Here is an 18172-nt window from a genome sequence, read left to right on the forward strand (position 1 = left end):
CCTCCCTGGGCAGCCTGTTCCAATGCATCTCCACTGTCAGAGAAGAAATTTTTCCTAGCATGCAATCTGAACCTCCCCGATGCAACTTGCAGTCATTACTTCTTGTCCTATCGCTGTTACCTGGGGAAAAGGCCAACCCCCACCTCACTCCAAACTCTCGTCAAGGAGTTGTAAAGAATAAACAGTCCCAGAAACAACCTTCACATGCCACAGCTGGCTCTGTTAACACATACCTTCAGCTTCTCCTGTTCTGCATTAAAAGGTGGAACTCACAGATATCTGGCATCTTCAGTCTTGCTTGCACATTGATGATTCAAACAGATGCAACCTGAGCAGCTTTTGCCTCACACCCAAAGCTATTTCCAAAGCTGCTCAGAGCCTCCGCACTTGGTTTTCCCCCATATCTGTCACACAGGATGTTCAGTTGACAGTGGCATATCTCTGCCAGAGAAGCTACCAGACTGAGCCAAATGGACACATCAACACTCTCCCAAACCAGAAATGTTGGCTCTATCTCAGCTTAAGTACATTTCCCAAACTCTAGTGCTTCAAGCACTGTAAAATAATCAGCTGTGTCTTTCCCCCTAGCACATCCTTTGTGCATACAGTCTTACATTTAACTTTTTTACCCTATTTGATCAGAATGTTCCATACTTCTGAAAAAAGTCTTTACTGACTAAATAGTAAATTACTCTCGAGTTTTCCTGTTTTCACAATGGTTCACAACACCAAACATACTTGCTACCAACTGTTTTACTAAAAGAGCACAAGTGATGAAAATTCCCTAAATGCCTGTGAAAATATCCCTTAGTTCTTCTTCTATCATCCAGGGAACAGGCTCCCTGGACTAGGTGGACTTATCACCACAAAGGCTCAGAAGAAATTCCCTACTCTGCTATCATGCGCATGGTGCTACACTCGAGCATTCCTCCTTCAGCCTTCCTGCCTGCCAGTGTCTCTCTGTGGCAGGCAGTGTAGTAAATTCTTTTATAAAAGATCACACGTATTGTCTGAAGTAAGATATTGGTGAAGGAAATTCTGTGTCCATAGAGGCCCTTCTGTAGGCCACATGCTTGGAAAAAACAACATAAACAAATCTTAAAATCATACTTACGTATATACATATATAAATGTGTTTTAAATGATATATGATTACCTAAATATATGCACGTACATTCTTCCTCTCCCAAAAAACAGTTCATGAAATAGAATAAATAGCATCAGTTTAGAATGTGTGATCCAACAGCAATTTCTCTCACAAATGCCTTTTATTCTTACTGCAGGGAAGTATTTCAGTCTTGAGACTATGAAATCCAATTTGTAGACAGAAGAAACTGAGTTCTTCAGGTATCTTTTCACATTCAGTAACTTTGAGCATGATTAAGTGGCAGCATTTTGCTGGAAGCTGTACCTAACCAGCAGAGCCTCTGCTGCATATTGTCAGGTCAGCTGGAGTGGTGACTGTCAGCAGCATATTCACCTTCGTGCATAAGAAGTGCTTTTAACATCATTCCAGCAATAAGCCTCTGGTTTAACATGAGCACAAAGTTAAAAGAATTAACAATAAGATAAATCTAGGCCTGCAATGCAAACATTTTGTGTTTTCAACAGCTTTTCCCCATCATGCTGCTGGCCTTTAAACTAGCCCTTGCTAAGCTGAAGAAGGTGCTGAAGAGTTCAGTGCTGCAAGCCTGGCTCAGAGCTACACCAACCATGTTCCTGCCTCATTCGCATGCAGTTAAGACCTGCCTTTACTGCATATGCCTCCATTTGTTCACTTGATTCCAATTATAACTAAATTTAACACGCAAATTTAAACAATACAGGTCACACAATTAAACCATAGATCAGAAATGTAACCCAGAACTGGATGCTTAACTTCCAGCCAGGAGCACACAATTTCAAGAAGGAAATCTTTTAAAGACAAGATTTAATTTTCATTGTATTTATATTCTTACTGCTTAATCAAACCCACATGGAAAACACCACACTCAATGAAACTACAAAATTAACATTCCAACAGACCACCCAGTTCTTAAGCCTACAACTGATCCTCAGCTGAACAGGTTGTTTCCAAACATTTGTGCAAACATCCTTCATAAGAGCAGTGCCCTCAACTGCCCATGTCTGCTTTCACTTTTCTTCTTGGCACGACTGACCACCGTGCAATGCCTCCTGCTTTCAGCTCTGTCTAGGGCTGCCAGCTTGCAAGTCAAAATTTTCACCATCCATGTTGCATTTCTTCAAACAGTCACAATGCTTTTGTGTAAAACTTGCACCCCTTGCAGCTTATGAGCCTTCCTGCCTCATTTAGCAGTTTGTTACTCATATTGATTTTATTTACTGTGCAAGGGTTAAGAACAGCTCTACTTTCTTGGCAGCACTCCATACAGTCTCTTCTTTCTCTCTAAAGAAGATAGTTAATTATAGTGGTTTTTTTTTTTTTCCAACAACAACTGTTTGAGCACTGATGGTCCTTGCTGGTTTAGCTTAGTAAATGGTATTTGAAATAATGGATTGCTATGATATCATGAAAAGCCATGAGAATTCAGGATTTGGAGCCCACTTCTTTTCAAATTAATGCACAGCAGTAATGTAGAGTAACGTGTTATGCAACTGAAGTATTTTATGCACATTACATTTCAGGTACTTATTAAAGCATCTCAAGAGGTAAGGGCTCCATTTGTACACTGAAATTACAGATGAAACTCTTCAATTCATTTGGTCAACATACAGTCTGACAGTTTAACGTCTCAGGAAGTACTTACCAAATGGCAATCACATGGACATCTAAGTTCAGAGCAGAACCCAAATCCTGCTCCTCTGGCAACTCATGGCAGCTTCTGCTCCCCACCCTCTACTCCTCCCTAGCTGCACTCACACTCCCATTCCTGCCTTCTTCCTCCCAGTCCCTCTAGCAGTACCTGTGTGAGAGCACACTTGTCTTAAAGTCTCAGCAGCAGCAGAGCTAACGTTCTCCTGTATATTTGCTCTTTCAAGGCAAGGTCCACAGGGGCTCATCTTTAAAAGCCAGTTAGTATGAAATGCACTTTTCCTCCACAGTTTGCTCCATGCCATCAGGTCCTTGCCTTAACAGTGATGCAGGGGACAGAGACGCGACTGGAGACAAAGTAAGAGCAGTCTTGAAAAGCAAACAGCACAGATATCCATTATTATTTGGAGCCTTCACACTTATGTGACACTACTTGGTGAGTGGAACCACCACTGGCTCTGTCAGCCTCACCTCCACAACCCTCATGCTGCCACAGGCCCCCTCTGGGCATTGTGAAAGCTCTACACAGGTCTCCAAGTCTCAGTGCTTCCACTCACAGGTGCAACCATGACTGAAGAGCAAAGCCTACTGCTTATGACAGATTAACTGTCACCCAGGGAAGTAAAAATCCTTCTTCAGTGAACATTTAACCCCATGTTTTACTACTTTGGACAGTTAAAGCAAGCATGTACCTTCTTCCAATGGGACTCAACTCTTGCTTTTCACACTTAAGCTAGTTAACACTGGAGTGAAAACTGAACTTCTGCAACCCTTCCTTCTCTCTGCTCCCACTTTATAAATGAAAGATTGTGTTGCCATAAACTGCAGTAGAAGCAGCTGTGGGATAAAGCAAGCAGAAAAGGTAAAATCATTCTTTGGTTATAACAACTGGAAAACAAAACCACAGCATGAGAGCTGATTGCTATATCTAAGTATGTTTCCTCCAGCTGAAACCATCCTTTCTGTACCTCTCCCAGGGCAGCAGGACCTGAACGAGCTACTGTGGTCAGGTGGGATTTTGGGACATGCTCAGTATGGCTGGCAGTCAATATGGCAAGACCAACAGTACTCACCTCCACAGCTCTACCAACCCTGAGGCCTGCTTCTAGAAGGTCTCACATTACTGGGCTGGAGGAGTGAGCAGGGTCTGCTTCCCTTACTACTCTCATTAGTGATCCTTCACCACATTCCCAATGCAGGCACACTTTCCATCTCTCTCCACTTTAGATCAACCCATTTATTTGTGAAATACTTCTTGATTCCTGAAGCTTCTACTACTCTGGACTTCTTGCATTACCACAAGTATTAACAGACTACTCCACTATCCTTCTTCAGCAGATCATGGTACTAACTACTCCATGCTACAACTTGCAACCGTGTGGTGTATTATTTGCTCACATCTGTACTTAAACATCTCCTAAGTCGCTCAGCTGACAAAATGCATAGTAGAGAAAGGCTTTTGCTTGCTTGAATAGGACTACTTAAACACTGTTACTCACTAGTGTGGGTCTCTGGTGAGTGATGTTCTCACAACCAGTAGCCCTGCAAAGTACTACAGACTTACTACTACACATTAAGGACATTAATGCGCAAGCAGCTCAACATTCACTAGTGAGACTTCTATAAAAAAAAATCAGAAATACAGAACTTTACTACAGCTGACGAGCATTTACACCAGCCCTGCAGAAGACCAAGTGTTGCTACAAGGGTGCAGTTTTCAAAACTGAAAAGGTAAGAGCCATCAGATGAAAATAGGGTAAAACCAGTGTTGCACAGAAAGCCAGTGCTGCCTCACAGTCCAACCCAAATCAAAATAAAGTGGCAACCATTCAACCATACATCAGCAGTTTAATGCTTTTTATTCATAAAGCACAGGACTATGTATGCTTACTTGTGAAAGTTATGCTGGTATAATCCAGCATGTAATTACTTTTGTGTTGGCTATATGAAGCCAAGTTCCAGCTCCCTCAGTCCGCAGTTAATTACAGTGAGGTTTCAGTACAACACCTTGTGCCTTAAATATAGGTTCAGCTGCACTGAGCTATTTTCAATACCATTAGCACCAGTAATTCAACAAATAAAGCTCAATCACATAAAAGGTTACTTCTGGAGTATGGTAAGCACAATTAATTGTAGTTGATTTTCTAGCCCGTTACAGAAAGCAAGAAAATAGCCTTACTTGAATGGCATTTGCCAATTTTTTTATTTTTTTTTTTTTATTTTTTTTTTGCAAATCCCACTTCCCTCCCAAAATAAAGCAGAAAATAAGTTTGGGATTGCATAGCAGTTCCAGTTTGCACTAAGAACTCACATACTCTCAACTCACTGCCCCAGAAGTAGTTTGGCCTCCTCCAGCTATGAGGCAAGAGGTACTACTGAAGTACCCCATGGCCGCAGCAGCTCTGCTTCCCATTCTGCAGCTGACAATGCTGGCACACACAGCCTTCTGTGGGTAACGTATCCTGCAGAGCACTTCCATCCTGCTTTCCTTAAGACTTAAAGAAAGGGCCATCACTAATGCTGAAAGCCAAACAAATGGAACTCCACAACCTACTGAAATACAGCCACAGTCACACAGCCTGTTTTGAGTGAGCTTCCACAGTGCTTCAGTTTGACTGGACCCAGAAATGTTTCTTGAACATAGCTGCCCAGGCAACAGATATAAACATCCCAGTGTCACTGCTTTTTGGAGTCAGCTCATGACTTCCAATACTTTGTTTGTATTTCACTGGACCCTATGCTCTATTTATAAATTGTTTATCATACAGTTGCTAGAAGTCAGCAAGTTTACTTCTGTTTTTAGTAAAGCCGTACAATTTAGTTCAATGAAAGCACATGTAGAAAATTTGTTCTTTTCACCACTTTCTTCAGCATTTTTAGGCTACAGATGGAAGTGTTATATCTGTGCTTAAAAATTCACCAGCACAAAATGTAATCTCTGGAAGTCACAAGAATTGTCCTCAATGCATCATGCCCAGTAACATCCTGAGACTAAGTACCCACAGGCTGTGCAGCTTGCCTTCAGTCTATATTCCCTTGGGCCATACCAGATGCGTTCAGCTTTCACTTTCGGAGTATTTGACAGCAAGCTCCTTTTCTGTTCTCCATCTTCCAGAATAATAAATAGGTTGGTATCATTTTTTGGACTCTGCCCCTTCAAATGAAGGGCTTGTTGGAAATTTGTGCAATTTACTCAGCATGTTCATTTGCTGCTCTTCCAATTAAGAAAGGGACACAATTAAATAGACACTTCAGGTTTTCAAAAAGGATTAAAATGTAAAGCAGCAGGTAAGAATATGTCTCCAGCAACGTGTTACCTCAGAGAAATGGCCAAGAAGCCACTGGAAAATAAGTCATATCAATGCAGTTATGTAGTTCGACATTCAGACTTTATTTTAAATACCATCGCCAGTTATGGGGTTTTGTTTACTTGTTTGTTTTCTGTTTTGTTTCCTGTTCCTACATCATCTTCCACAAACATCATTCTTAAAGCATAAGACAGAACTCTTTATTCCCCACACAAGGCCCCAGGTATAGCCACACACCTCAAGCTCTTTCACATGCTTCACACAAGAGCTCGCGTGACACAAAACCTGCAGATACCACGCAGCACATTGATTTTGGAACATGTTTCTGATGGCCAAAGTCATAACAAGGCCAGAAAGCCTACACTGCCACAGGACTTTATGACCAACACATTTCAAGACAAGAATAAAGCACAAAACCTAGAGCTCTTCAGTCCTTCCTTAAGGGCACGTGATCTCCCATATCAAAGCAGAAGTGCCACCAAAAGGTCACTGTTCCAGTAGGACTCGTAGGACAGGAGGCACTGCGTGTCACAGGCATGCGGCAAGGACAAGCCAAGGGCCACTGGGAGGCCAAGCTGTACTCACCTCGCTGTCACAGCTTGAGCAGCATGGAGCTAAAGCAAGCGGAGAACAGGCTCCAAAAGCGATGAACTCTTTCTTCCCACCACTGCTGGATTCAAGCATGTTATTCATCCCTATTCTGAAGTTATAACCGGGCTGAAGTTACACTGAAATAAGCTAAAATTTGAACGTGCTACATTTACCCTGAAGGAATACACATGTGCTCATTTCTGTGGGTTTTCAGATCTATAATCATCTACAGCTTTAGCCAGCAAATCTGAGAAAAATCTTTTTAAGATCTACTGCCCTCAGAAAGTCTATTTAGTAGTTCAAAAACTGGAAGCTGGAATTTGCACTACATATCCTATTAGGCAGGAACCACCCCTAAATTAAATATAGTGGGACTACAGCCCCAGCAATACAAAGTGTTTCCCTATAACCGCACTGATTAAACAGTTGCGGACACCACACTTCCAAGTCCTTTTTAGCAGACGTCACACACTGCACAACATAAAGCAGCAGGCAATTGGCCAAAAATGGTTAGCAAAAAGGATTCCTTAAACCTCCAGTATCCAAATATAGCCCTAGCTGGTCACATGGGCTGCCATACAGTAAGTGCTCCTCACTTTACCTACCCTCTGATTAAACAGTTTGAGCTAAAAAACATGTACTTAGAATAGCATTTCAGCTTCCAGCTCAATTCCATGAAGAGTATAATCTAGCTGTACCTTCCACATTCAGATGGGCAGGAAAGAAAAGTTAGTTTAGGTTTCCACTGAGCCCAAAGGGGATGATAAGCTACAGAGAGCTAACAGAATATGAGCCCCCTAACGTTTATATATATACGCAGACAAGCACACACACATATACGTGTATATATATATACACACACACACACACATAAAGCGGCATAACTAACTTCCCACAGAAGGCAGCCACTGTGAAAGGAGCCTCACTCACTAATGCTATTGTACATGATTAATATTTTAGAAATGGCAGTACCTACTCCACCCGTTCTTCAGCAATTCTTGCCTTTCCTATTACTCTATATTCAGAGCTGACCAGCTGAGGATGCCCACCATCTCAGAAATCCACAGTTGCATTTATATATTAAAGAACTGCACAAAGTTTCTGAAGAGAAAAGGGCTGCTCTTGTACTGCTGCCAAGCTTCAACTTAACTGAGGTGGAATTTAGTCAAGCTAGGCCTTTCCCAGCCCCTAAAGCCTATATCCATGTTAATCGTAACACAGGTGACAAGTTTCTAGTAGAGAACGCTGGAACTGTATAAATAAGCACCAGTTCCATCAGCCCTTCCAAAGCACTCCCTCCCTATGGGGTGAGAACCAAGCACTGCAGCACTGGCTCATGGCACATCACACAACTTCTGAAGAAGCAGAGGCTCAGATTCAGGTAACTATTATTTGACAGCAGCTTGGGGCTTGCAAGGTTCCTAAAGAGGAAATAAAGCTCAGTGCCACCAGGCCACACCAAAGCATTCAAACAGCAAACTTACATGCAAGTTACAACAGAACATGTCACAGCTTCTTTGCTATAAGTATGAAGTGTTTCCTCCAGCCCCAGCCCTCAGTTCATCTACAGTTCTGTCACACATAGAACAAAGCACAACCAGGAGCTGTGCCCGGCAGGTTAGCACACCCACACCCGGCTCAGCTCCACCAGCACCACGTTCGGTGTCACGTTCAAGCCCACGCTCAAGTCGGGCACCGACCGCACTCCAGTACCCTCCAGACCCCCAGACGTCGCGCTATTTCGATCCCGACACCGCCGACAGAAGGGCGCGGGAGGCCCCGGGGCAGCAGCGGCACAGCTTTCATCTGAGCGCGGGGCCGGGCGCGGGCAGGGCGCTCCCCGGGCCTGCCACGGCGGAGCAGTGACGTGTCCACCTGAGCGAGCCGCTCCGCCGCCGCAGCCCCCGGAGACAAAGTTCTGTAGTGCACTGACTGCTATCGTAACCAGAGTCTGAGTGTCACAGAACTTTGCTTCAGGAGACCGGATCCTCCTCGGCCGCGGGCAGCGGGGCTCCCCTCCTGCAAAAGATAGAGGGCACGGTTAGGGAAACGCAGGAACCCCTTCGCTAACGGAGGAGCGCGGCAGAAAGCGCCGCGCCGCGCGGAGCGGCAGCGGTGCCCGCGGCCCCAACCCCGCGGCGGCGGCCGGCTCCGGCTGACAGCGCGCGGCGCGGCCGCCGCCCCTCAGCCCCTTAAGCCCCCGCCGCCCCCGGCCGCGCCGCCGGCCCCGGCCCCTCGCGCCGCTCTGGAGCGGCGCCCCCCTCCGCCGCAGCGCAGCGCTCCGCCGCACCGCCGAGTGCAACAGGTCCGCCCCGCGCCGCCGGCGCCCCCCGCCGCCCGCCTCGGTGCGGCCTCGCGTCCCGTCCGGCCAAGACGGCTCCGTCCGCGCGCCCCGCGCCGCCCCGCTCCATCTTGACTTTTGCCGACGTGGAAATTTTGGGTTCGGGGACGAGCCGCGCTCTTATTGGCCAACGGCGGGCGGGGTCGGAGGTCACGGCTGCTGTCGCCGCTCCGCGCCAAGGCGCCTCGCTCGGAGGCCACGCCCCCTTCGCTGGCCACGCCCCCCGCCCCCCGCGGGCGGGGCCGCGCCGCCGGCAGTTGCGGCCGTTGAGCGGCGGGGGGAGGGAGCGCCGACAGGAGGGGAGGGCGGGTGGTGCCGAGGGAGGGGCTGCGTGCAGGGGCTGCTGCCGGCCCCTGCTCGGCCTCGGGGCGGTGGGGGGGCCGGGTGCTGCGTGCCCGTGGCTTCTGAGCGGTGTGCCCGCGGTCCCGTGCCGTAACTCGGGGAAACTTGGCGCATCCGTCCCGGCTCCGTGCCGAGCGCTGTCCTGCTGCGCGGCGCTGCGGCCGTGTGAGCTGTGGAGCGCGTGTGCCAGAGAGCCCCGGGTGGTTCTGGTGCCTGACCCGAACTACGAGGATTCCGAGAAGAGTGTAACGCTTCACTTGCAGGCATGTTCCCTCACCCCGTCGTGCCTGACACACAAACTCAGGTGGATCAATTTCCTGAAGTGAGTTTCACACTCCTGAGTTGGTTCTTGTTTTTTGGAGATTTGGCTGCTTCTGCTCCAGCTCAGGCCATTAAAAACACGAGATTCCGAAGTGGGCTATAGCACAAAACTGCCTGAATTATTATAGAGTATGTACGCATTTAAATGTGATAATTCCTGCCATTGTTTTCTCTCATACATGGAATTAAAGTGACCAGACCCAAGCCACGCCGCTATTCGTGGCTGCTCCTCAGCCAGCAGCCCAGCAACCCACTGTACTGGGATAGCTGCTGGTCAGGCTCAGGCGTGGCCTGAATGAAATCCTGGGGTGAGGAGTGGAAGCCTGCCCCAGTGCAGGATGCCCAAGCAGGAGAAGCCCACCCTCCTCGCTGCAGGATCCCTGCTAAGGCAAGTTTAGTGCTGGCATCTCAGAATCTGGAAGGGAAATAATCTGAAAAACATTTTAAAATGTGTTCCTTTTAGTTTATATCTGGAAAAAATTAAAGCATAGTGTGAGGGGAGGGATAATCTCAGAAAAATCTCTTACCCTTATATACTTTAATTTTGTCTCCTTCTTTTTAGCTCCTTTGTCTGCAGGACCAGAAATTGCAAGTCTTGGGCGAGCCTTTCTGCTGTGTCTATGAAGCATGTTCCTGCCTTCCTGCCTGCGCCTTCACTGCGCCACTCATGCCTCAGCCCTATCCCATCCCGCTCCATTTTACCATGGATGGATTATTTCCTGTCTTCCCATTCCTGCTCTATCCCTGGGCCCTCAGCATGCTCCCCTGTGCTAGGCCGCAGAGTTGGCCTTGGCTACGATGTTGCCACCGCCGCGTGTATGGGAATATTGATTTTACAGTGTGTGTGCTCTGTAAAAAATCAATATTTCAGTAGATTGAGCAGAGCATGCGGCAGTGTAATGGAGCCCAGCCTGCTAATGTAACATGCAGGGGTCCTCATTCAGAGATTGAGGTCAGTCAGAAAATGGAAATGTGTTTTCTTGTTTTATTGTCTGTTTCAGATTTAATGTAGGTGTTTATGTTCTCGTGTTTAACCTATAGCGGGCATAGAGTTGCTTTAAAGTCACATCCAACAGAATGTCACGCATTTCACGCGACATGCATAAAGACGTGCCTCATATGGACAGCCCATTTTTAGAGTTTAGTAATCCCCCTCTCCCCCTTTCCCACCACGTGTCTGTTAAACAACAGTTGAGAGGAGAAATTAGTCATTTTTGTTTCTTCAAATAAAAAATAGTTTTCTGTCATTTGGTGCAAACTTGTGTTCTGAGAACATAATTAACCATTCGCAATGCTTTTAATGAGTCCTGGTATAACGGCATGTATCAAGCAGCTTTGTAACTGGGGACAAGTGAAAACAACGAAGGAGGGAGGAGAAATAGCAACCATACAACACAAAACCAGAGTAGCAACCAGACTGATTTTCGTGGAGCTGGGATTTTAGGCAGAGTGTTCTCTATGATACATTATCTGCTTTTTAAATCATTGCATCATTCCTTAAAATGTAGCGAAAGCATTTCTTGAAATGACACATGAAACCACTGCATTCCCTGGTGCGGAGTCAAGATGAGTGTGAGCTGACTGTGCTTTCACATCGTCACGGAGGCTTGGTACAGCTCTATCATTCCTTAATCATTTTATCTTCTGCCTTTGTCAGTGTTTCTCACCTACCACATCCTCCCCCTGCAGCAGTGAATACAGACCTGCACAATGTGCACAGGCGTGAATGTTGTTTGTGCTACGATGCTTTGTGCCGAATTGTTTGCAGTAAGAGATGTGGTGGGGCCCATGTGTAAAAAGGCAAAGGTGTTTATTGTCCATCAATGGTTGGAGGATAACAGGCAGCCCTGGCTAGGGAGGTTTGCAGGACTGGAGCTGTAGCATCAGCTTCCAGTTACAACTCTGGTTTAAGACATGGCTGATGTAAATGGTTTCCAAATGTAAAATACTGTTACCCATAGATGCTTACTGCATGGGAATTTCTTAAGTGTCAGTTGATTTTCTTCAGTCACTCGCCCATATTTCTAATATGTTTATATATCTCACTATTATGAACAAGTATTCATTGTTTTCAAGCATGGAAATTTTTTTTCCTTACAGAAAACCACTAATTTCAACATTTTATTTTCAGTCATCATTAAGAAATCAAATGCAATAGGAATGGTAGTAATCCTGTAGTATTACCATTTTTTGGGAACCTATGCACTTACCACTCTCAGGAGAAGTATTTAATGTATTTCAGGAATACATTAAAAACAGTGGTGTAAAAACATAGGAAGAACAATATATTGAAATACTATACTTTGACTTAATTTTACAGTATTTCCACATGTAAGTATGATAAACTTATTATTCCAAAGCAAAACTTATGTCTGAAGATTAAGAAATAATACTTAGGGCTGAATTTTACCTTAAGAATCCATCTGCTTTGGCAGCATCCTTCTGACCAAGAAGACTCAGGAAGGTGGGTCAGGCTAGAGCATGTGAGACAAAGAATCCAGCTGTGACTTTTTGTGAAGTAAGGAGGAGCAATTTTTTTGCAGAATGTTAGCTTAAACTTAAAAGGTGGTAGAGGTCTATGATACCATTTACTTTGATGAAGAAAAGACTCTGTTTTCCCAGTGTTCTCTGCCAGTTTTATGAAAGGGCAGTTTGGTTTTTTGTTTGTTTGCTTTTCATTTTAAAACCATTTCTGTATTGTAAGAATTACTATCTAAATGTAGTTTGAAACCAGAGTTATGCAGGATGGAAAATTAATTATCTCATTAGCCAGAGAACTTTTATGGTATTCATGCCAATAAGTAAAGACCTAGTCATAAACATCAATCAATATTACAGAATATTTCAGAACAAAAGCAAACAATTTATATCAAGATAGTTTGTAATTTATTTATTGATAAAAGAAAAATGATACAAATGAAATTGGTGGCATATCGTTGTAATTCTTAGTTGGTTATTATCTGAGATTGTTTGCTTTTGATTAAATATGATTAGTGTTGCATCTGTGTAACTCTGTACTTCATTATTGTAACGAACGTGCATTAAAACAGCATAATAATATCCTAATTGTGAAATCACTATTAAGTAAATGGAGGTTAAGAGCAATGTTATGTAGTATTTAACCAAAATGTTATTTTCTAGTGCTTACATTTCCTTGCATCGTAGAGTCATACAATTATTTGCTAAAGTGAGCAAATATAGTGAAAGCAAGTCAGTGATAAAGTCAGAGAAAAGAAGCCAGGTTTCCTGAGTTCTCACTCTCTCTCTAAAAATAGAGTTGATATCTCTGTCTGTCATCACAGAGATGAGTGATTGATTTAAATGCAATTTTGGTAGCATCTGAACATCACGAAATAAAGCAAGATCCAGTACCACAGTCAAGATACAAGGGCATAGCATAGCATAGCATATTTTCAGTTAAGTACACCGGAAAATTTTCTCTTGACTTTAGTAAAAGCTTTATTGATGCATAATGTGGTGGCATCAAGTGCATGAGTCATTACATTAATTAGCTGCTGTAAGTTTGCTCATAGCATCTCACATGTAGAGATTTGCAGCAGCAAACCCAAGTGTCTTCTACAAAACACAGAGATTTAGGAGGACTGCATATGAGTTACAGATCCCAACCAGAGTAACCCTGTCCTCTGCGTTTTAGGAAGATACTAATGGATCTCCGAGGCTATCAGTGCTGGCTTAGTGTAAGAGTGTCTACGAAACATTAATGTTTTGGAAAACAGTATGTGTTTCAAAATTTGGTTTTGTTCTAATTGAAATAAAATTTGGACCTTGCTGATAGAAGCAAGCTTAAACAACAAAATCCAGCCAGAGCAGTCCCTCTTACCCCATCTGAAGCTCGTGTGCCATTGCATACTAGCCCAGAAAAAGGCTGCCACGCTGCATTGGAGGGACTCAAACCCCTCGGGAGTGCCCCGGCGCTGAGCAGCCATTTAGTTTGAAGAAAAGATGGGAAAGTTTGTTTTTCACTGTTTTTTTCCAAAAGTTCAATACTGAATCTGAGAAGCCTTACTGGAACAAATACTTTCCCACAAAACAGTTGCAGTTCAGCAAGTCAGCATTTTCTGATACAAACAAATATATTGTGGGAAAATTTCCAACAAGCTTTACTTTGGAGTCTTTCAGAATAAAATCATGCAACAGAGAACTATTGGAATGACATTTACAAAGGAATACATATGATCTGTATAGATTGCAAATAAAGTGACATAGCAGCATCAAGGACAAATACTTGAAGGAATTTAACCTTTCCTCATTAGGGCAGTAAAAGTCTGTGATATAAGAATCTCAGCCAGAGACAAACAATCAACCAAATTCCGTACAATTTACCACAAGCCATGACTTAATCAGTTTATAACAACTTCAGTGTGGATTGTGCTCAGCTGTATAGGCAGATCCTGGAGGAGCAGGACTGAGATTTAGCAGCCAATGGGTTCTGGACATAGAAGGCCCAACTTTGTTGAATAATGTGTCCGATGAATGGAAAGCAAGGGTCATACTGCTCAGGTTGGTGAGTGGGTGCTTATGTAAGTCGTCTCACTGATTTCAAATCTGTCCCAAAAAGCCACTTAACAATCTTCTGGCCGCAACATTGTGAAAAGAAGACAAATAAACAGGCTAAGATGTATTTGTGATGTAGTAAAATACTTCTCACAGCAAGGGCTGGGGCAATCACCAGTCACCTGCGTCTTCCGCCTACCCTGCACCAGCAGCTTGAGCTGAACCAGTTGCCTTCAGAGTGAAGGGAGGGAGCGTTTTCATGGCCCACTCCTGTAGTGAAAGCCACTGAGTCTTATGCCATTGCTGCTGTTTCTGCAGTGGACATCTACCTGTAGCCTCAGTATTTGATTGCAACTTTTTCTTCAGGCAAGAAAAATTTCCATTTATGACCTTGAAGGATGAGTGAAAGAATTCATGTGGCAAAACTTAACCAATAAATGTCAGTAAGGCAACTGGCAACTGCAGACTGGCTGAAAGTGCAAAGAATATTAAAGAAAGTCACCCCCTCCTCCCTGCATGCACACTTTTCTCTGGACCTTTTTAATGAAGAGTCAGAAATGCTGTCATTGGCTGACACCGGTCTTCCATGGAAGCTTGAGTGAGCAACTTGCAGTGAGTGTCTGGGGAAGGAGAACTCTCCTTAAATACTGAATAGCCAAAGCAGATGGAGGATGGAGGAAAAATCAGGTTGGATGTTGGGAGACAGCTTTTCTCATCCTCCTCCAAACTGTACATTTGTGGGCATCGATGGATGTGATCAGGAATTAAAGATAAATTTCCCTGGAAAGTCCTTTCTTTTTTAATTTATTTCCTTGCTTTTTAGGTTTTTGTAGGCATTTTGCCCCTACGTGCACAAGCACAAGTATTAATTGAAACTTACTCACTAAGTAGCCAAAGCAATAAAATCATAGGTAATAATTTATTTTTATTATCATTTTTTTAAAACAGTAGTTGATTTAGAAATAGCCAGTGAACACCTGCTTGATAAAAATCAGAATTTCCCTACCACATTTACTTCATTTCTAGTCTCTGCATCAAAGCATGGGTTGAGGGAAGAGATGGCTGTTCCAGTTCTAGTTCCCTCAGAGACTGTGTGGCTGTGCAACATCACTGTTTCCCCAGGAAGGAGCCTGGGTTCTCCAGAAGGTTCCCAGCTCCATGATCATATTGAAAACACCATCTCCTGCCTCAGACATGCCAGGCTGGTGAGGAGCCCCCCTGAAACAAGAATCTCTCCGCCGCCTTCAGAAGCCATCTGTATCTCCTCCAGAACACTGGGGCTTTTTGTAACAGCCTTGGAAGAGGAAGTGCAATCTCTGCACCTCCTGGGAATTATTAAAGAATATGGTTCAAAAGTTTCCACTTCCAATATTTCTTTATTCAAAGGAAAGGATCTTTTTCCTGTCCAAACCTCGAAGAGATGAAATGAAGTTTTGGCACCTTAGGTTTGGAGCACTGATGGTCAGTTAGCCTTTCACTTCTGCTCAGGACTGATTTGTGGCTCTCACCTTTTGCAGGGCACAAATTAAAATCACCATCTGCTCTGTCCTCAGGGAGAATCTTCGGGCCAAACTGTTGTAGCAAGCCACTGCTCCTGCCTTTCTGCACCACCAGGGAACGTCAGTCAATGCCAAGCTTTTGCAACTGCAAACAAAAGAAAGTGGGTATTCATATCTGCCATGGCGTTGATAGTTGGTTGAACAGGGAAAAAACAATCTTACCAGGAAATCCTCACAAATCTGAACTACACGTATCAGCCTTGTTTGCTTGCCAGTTCTTCTGATGAACCACAGGAAATCTATTCCAACCCCTGCACAGACTGTTCGCAGGAGACGAGATAGGCTCATTAGCACTGGTACACACATGGAGTAGGCACACACACACACACACACACACACACAAAATGCTCAGCCTTTGGATGGGAGAGCACAGAAGCTGTAAAATGGGCTTGCCTGACATTATTTGGTTCATACATTTGTGTTTCTGTTGATCGTACAGCTCTGGCTGTGGTTCCTTTGTGAATGCACCCATGACTTCAATTTGCAGGCTGTTGGAAAATCCCAAGATCGCATGCATGAGAAGCTTGGACAATGCATGTTCCCCTGCATGCAGCTTCATAAAGAATTGCATTTCTTCTATGCTGGAGGGTAAATAATTCTTTGGTAAGAATGCTAATTGATGTAGTGATCACTTATTGATAGAATCATTTGCAGTTGCTGCACAGCTCTTCATAGGCACTGTAAGCCATAATTACAGTGTGTCTTTTTTTGGAAAATGTATGATTTTGTCAAAACCATAAGTACAACACAACATGAAATGTATTTAAATAATCTCAGTAACTGAACAGTGTGTTTAGAAAGAAACATATCAGAAAGCAAATGAAGTATATTTCGTGAATCTGAAAGTTTCCATTACCTCCAGCTAAGTTCCCTATCATTAAGTGGGGAATTGTGCTAGATTTTAGTTTGTTGTCTATAGAAAATTTAGTAAAATTGCAGCTGCTTTCAGATAAAGGAGTACAAGCTGCCCAACCAAAGGGTGTTTTTTTTTTTTTTGTTTGTTTGTTTGTTTTTTCTCATTAAGATCCCCCAGAAAGATTTCTGTTAACTTCTTTAAGAGGAGGATGAAAACTTCATAAAGTTTTCTTTTGGCACTGGTTCCCTGCAGTCCTTCACCATAAGGACTGTGCTCTCTAGGTCCCACTGTTGCACTCTGCTAATCTTATGAGTTTGAGAATAGCCTGTCAAAATTCTGAGGCACACAGAGGTCCTAATCACAAGCAGCTCATTCCTGCTCAAAACAGATTTCCTATGTTGCAGGACAGCAGTGGGAAAAGCACTTTGTTTGCAGCTCACAAATGAGGCATGCTTTTCCTCCCACATTTTTCAGCAGAATGCAAGAGAACCCTTCCTCTGGTCCTTAGTGCAGCCCTTAGCAAAGGAAAACAAGGAGTAAGGCCAGGACTAGGAAATAACTATGGATTCCTGAATGGAGGAGAGCATTTTCTTAAGTAAAATCATCCAGTCATAGGGATTGTAGGGCAAGTCCAACTTTAGTGGCTAGAAGGAAAGAGGACAGGCAACTTAAATTGACATTGATCTTGCTGTCATTCCAAGGGTAATATTTTCTTTATGATAAAATGTTCTTTAACAGTCTCTCCAGTGAATTGGGCACAAACAGGCTTTTCTTCTACATTGCTCCTGCCTATCTTCCTGTTCCACCTATTTTTATACCATAAAAAAAAATATTTGTTTAGGCAGTGCAAACAAAATCCCACTCTTCCATGTGCTTAAATTCCCTTGACATTTATGTTATAATGTTGTGCACAATCAGCGAGACAGCTAATTTTGTTTCAAACCATTTTGCTGGTTTTGTCTTCATTCTAGTCCTCATTCAGGAAAAAAAAGAAAAAAAAAAAAAAGTCATAAAACTTTCCCATAGTATTTGTAAGCATATGGGACTTGGAGGCAAGTCCTAGAGCACCCTTTCCCAACAAGCATGCATATGTACATAGATACAAACACAAACACACTTCTGTAGGTGGATAGGTGAGGGTGTTTTCTGTGTGCTGATGTTGATGAATCAGCACGAAGGTGAATATATATAATGTAGCTTTTTGATGCATTTCAAAAAACTTTTGTCCCCAAGAGTCAATGGATGACAAGATATGTTTACCAAAAAAAGCATGAATCCTCATCTCCCATTAATGTCCCTGATTCCTCCACCCATCTTCATCAGGCAGTTATTTGTTTCTAGCATTTTTCATTGCAGTTAGATAGTTTTTGTGCCTTTCAACACTGCTCTAACAATATATGGTACTATTATGTGCCAGATTGCATTGGTATCTCACACATAACTGCAACTTTGTATTCTAAAGCATTCAGAGTGCGTTCAGGAACAGGACAAAAGACAGCATCTGATTGAAGTCCTGTGGAGTCCTTGTGAAGATTTATGTGATTTTTCTGCAGCTTATGATGTGGC

General features: G+C 43.6%; 1 protein-coding gene across 1 annotated transcript; it reads right to left on the minus strand.

Annotated features, from left to right (window-relative positions):
* Positions 1–6140: 6140 nt before the first annotated feature.
* Positions 6141–9216, minus strand: LOC146544127 (uncharacterized). The gene is made up of 2 exons (XM_085226218.1): positions 8963–9216; positions 6141–8691 (listed from the first exon to the last, which is right to left on the minus strand). The coding sequence occupies exons 1-2, from the start codon at positions 9081–9083 to the stop codon at positions 8291–8293; spliced, it is 522 nt and encodes a 173-aa protein (XP_085082344.1). The 5' UTR covers positions 9084–9216; the 3' UTR covers positions 6141–8290.
* Positions 9217–18172: the final 8956 nt, after the last annotated feature.

The sequence above is a fragment of the Meleagris gallopavo genome, chromosome 6 (assembly GCF_905368555.1).
Source record: "Meleagris gallopavo chromosome 6, MGAL_WU_HG_1.1, whole genome shotgun sequence".
Taxonomy (NCBI): Eukaryota; Metazoa; Chordata; class Aves; order Galliformes; family Phasianidae; genus Meleagris; species Meleagris gallopavo.

Excerpts from the sequence above, each read along its gene's own strand:
- LOC146544127 (XM_085226218.1), bottom strand. The coding sequence starts at position 9,083 with ATGGAGCGGGGCGGCGCGGGGCGCGCGGACGGAGCCGTCTTGGCCGGA. Across the intron at positions 8,692-8,962 it reads CGGACCTGTTGCACTCGGCG|GAGGGGAGCCCCGCTGCCCG; the intron begins GTGCGGCGGAGC and ends TATCTTTTGCAG.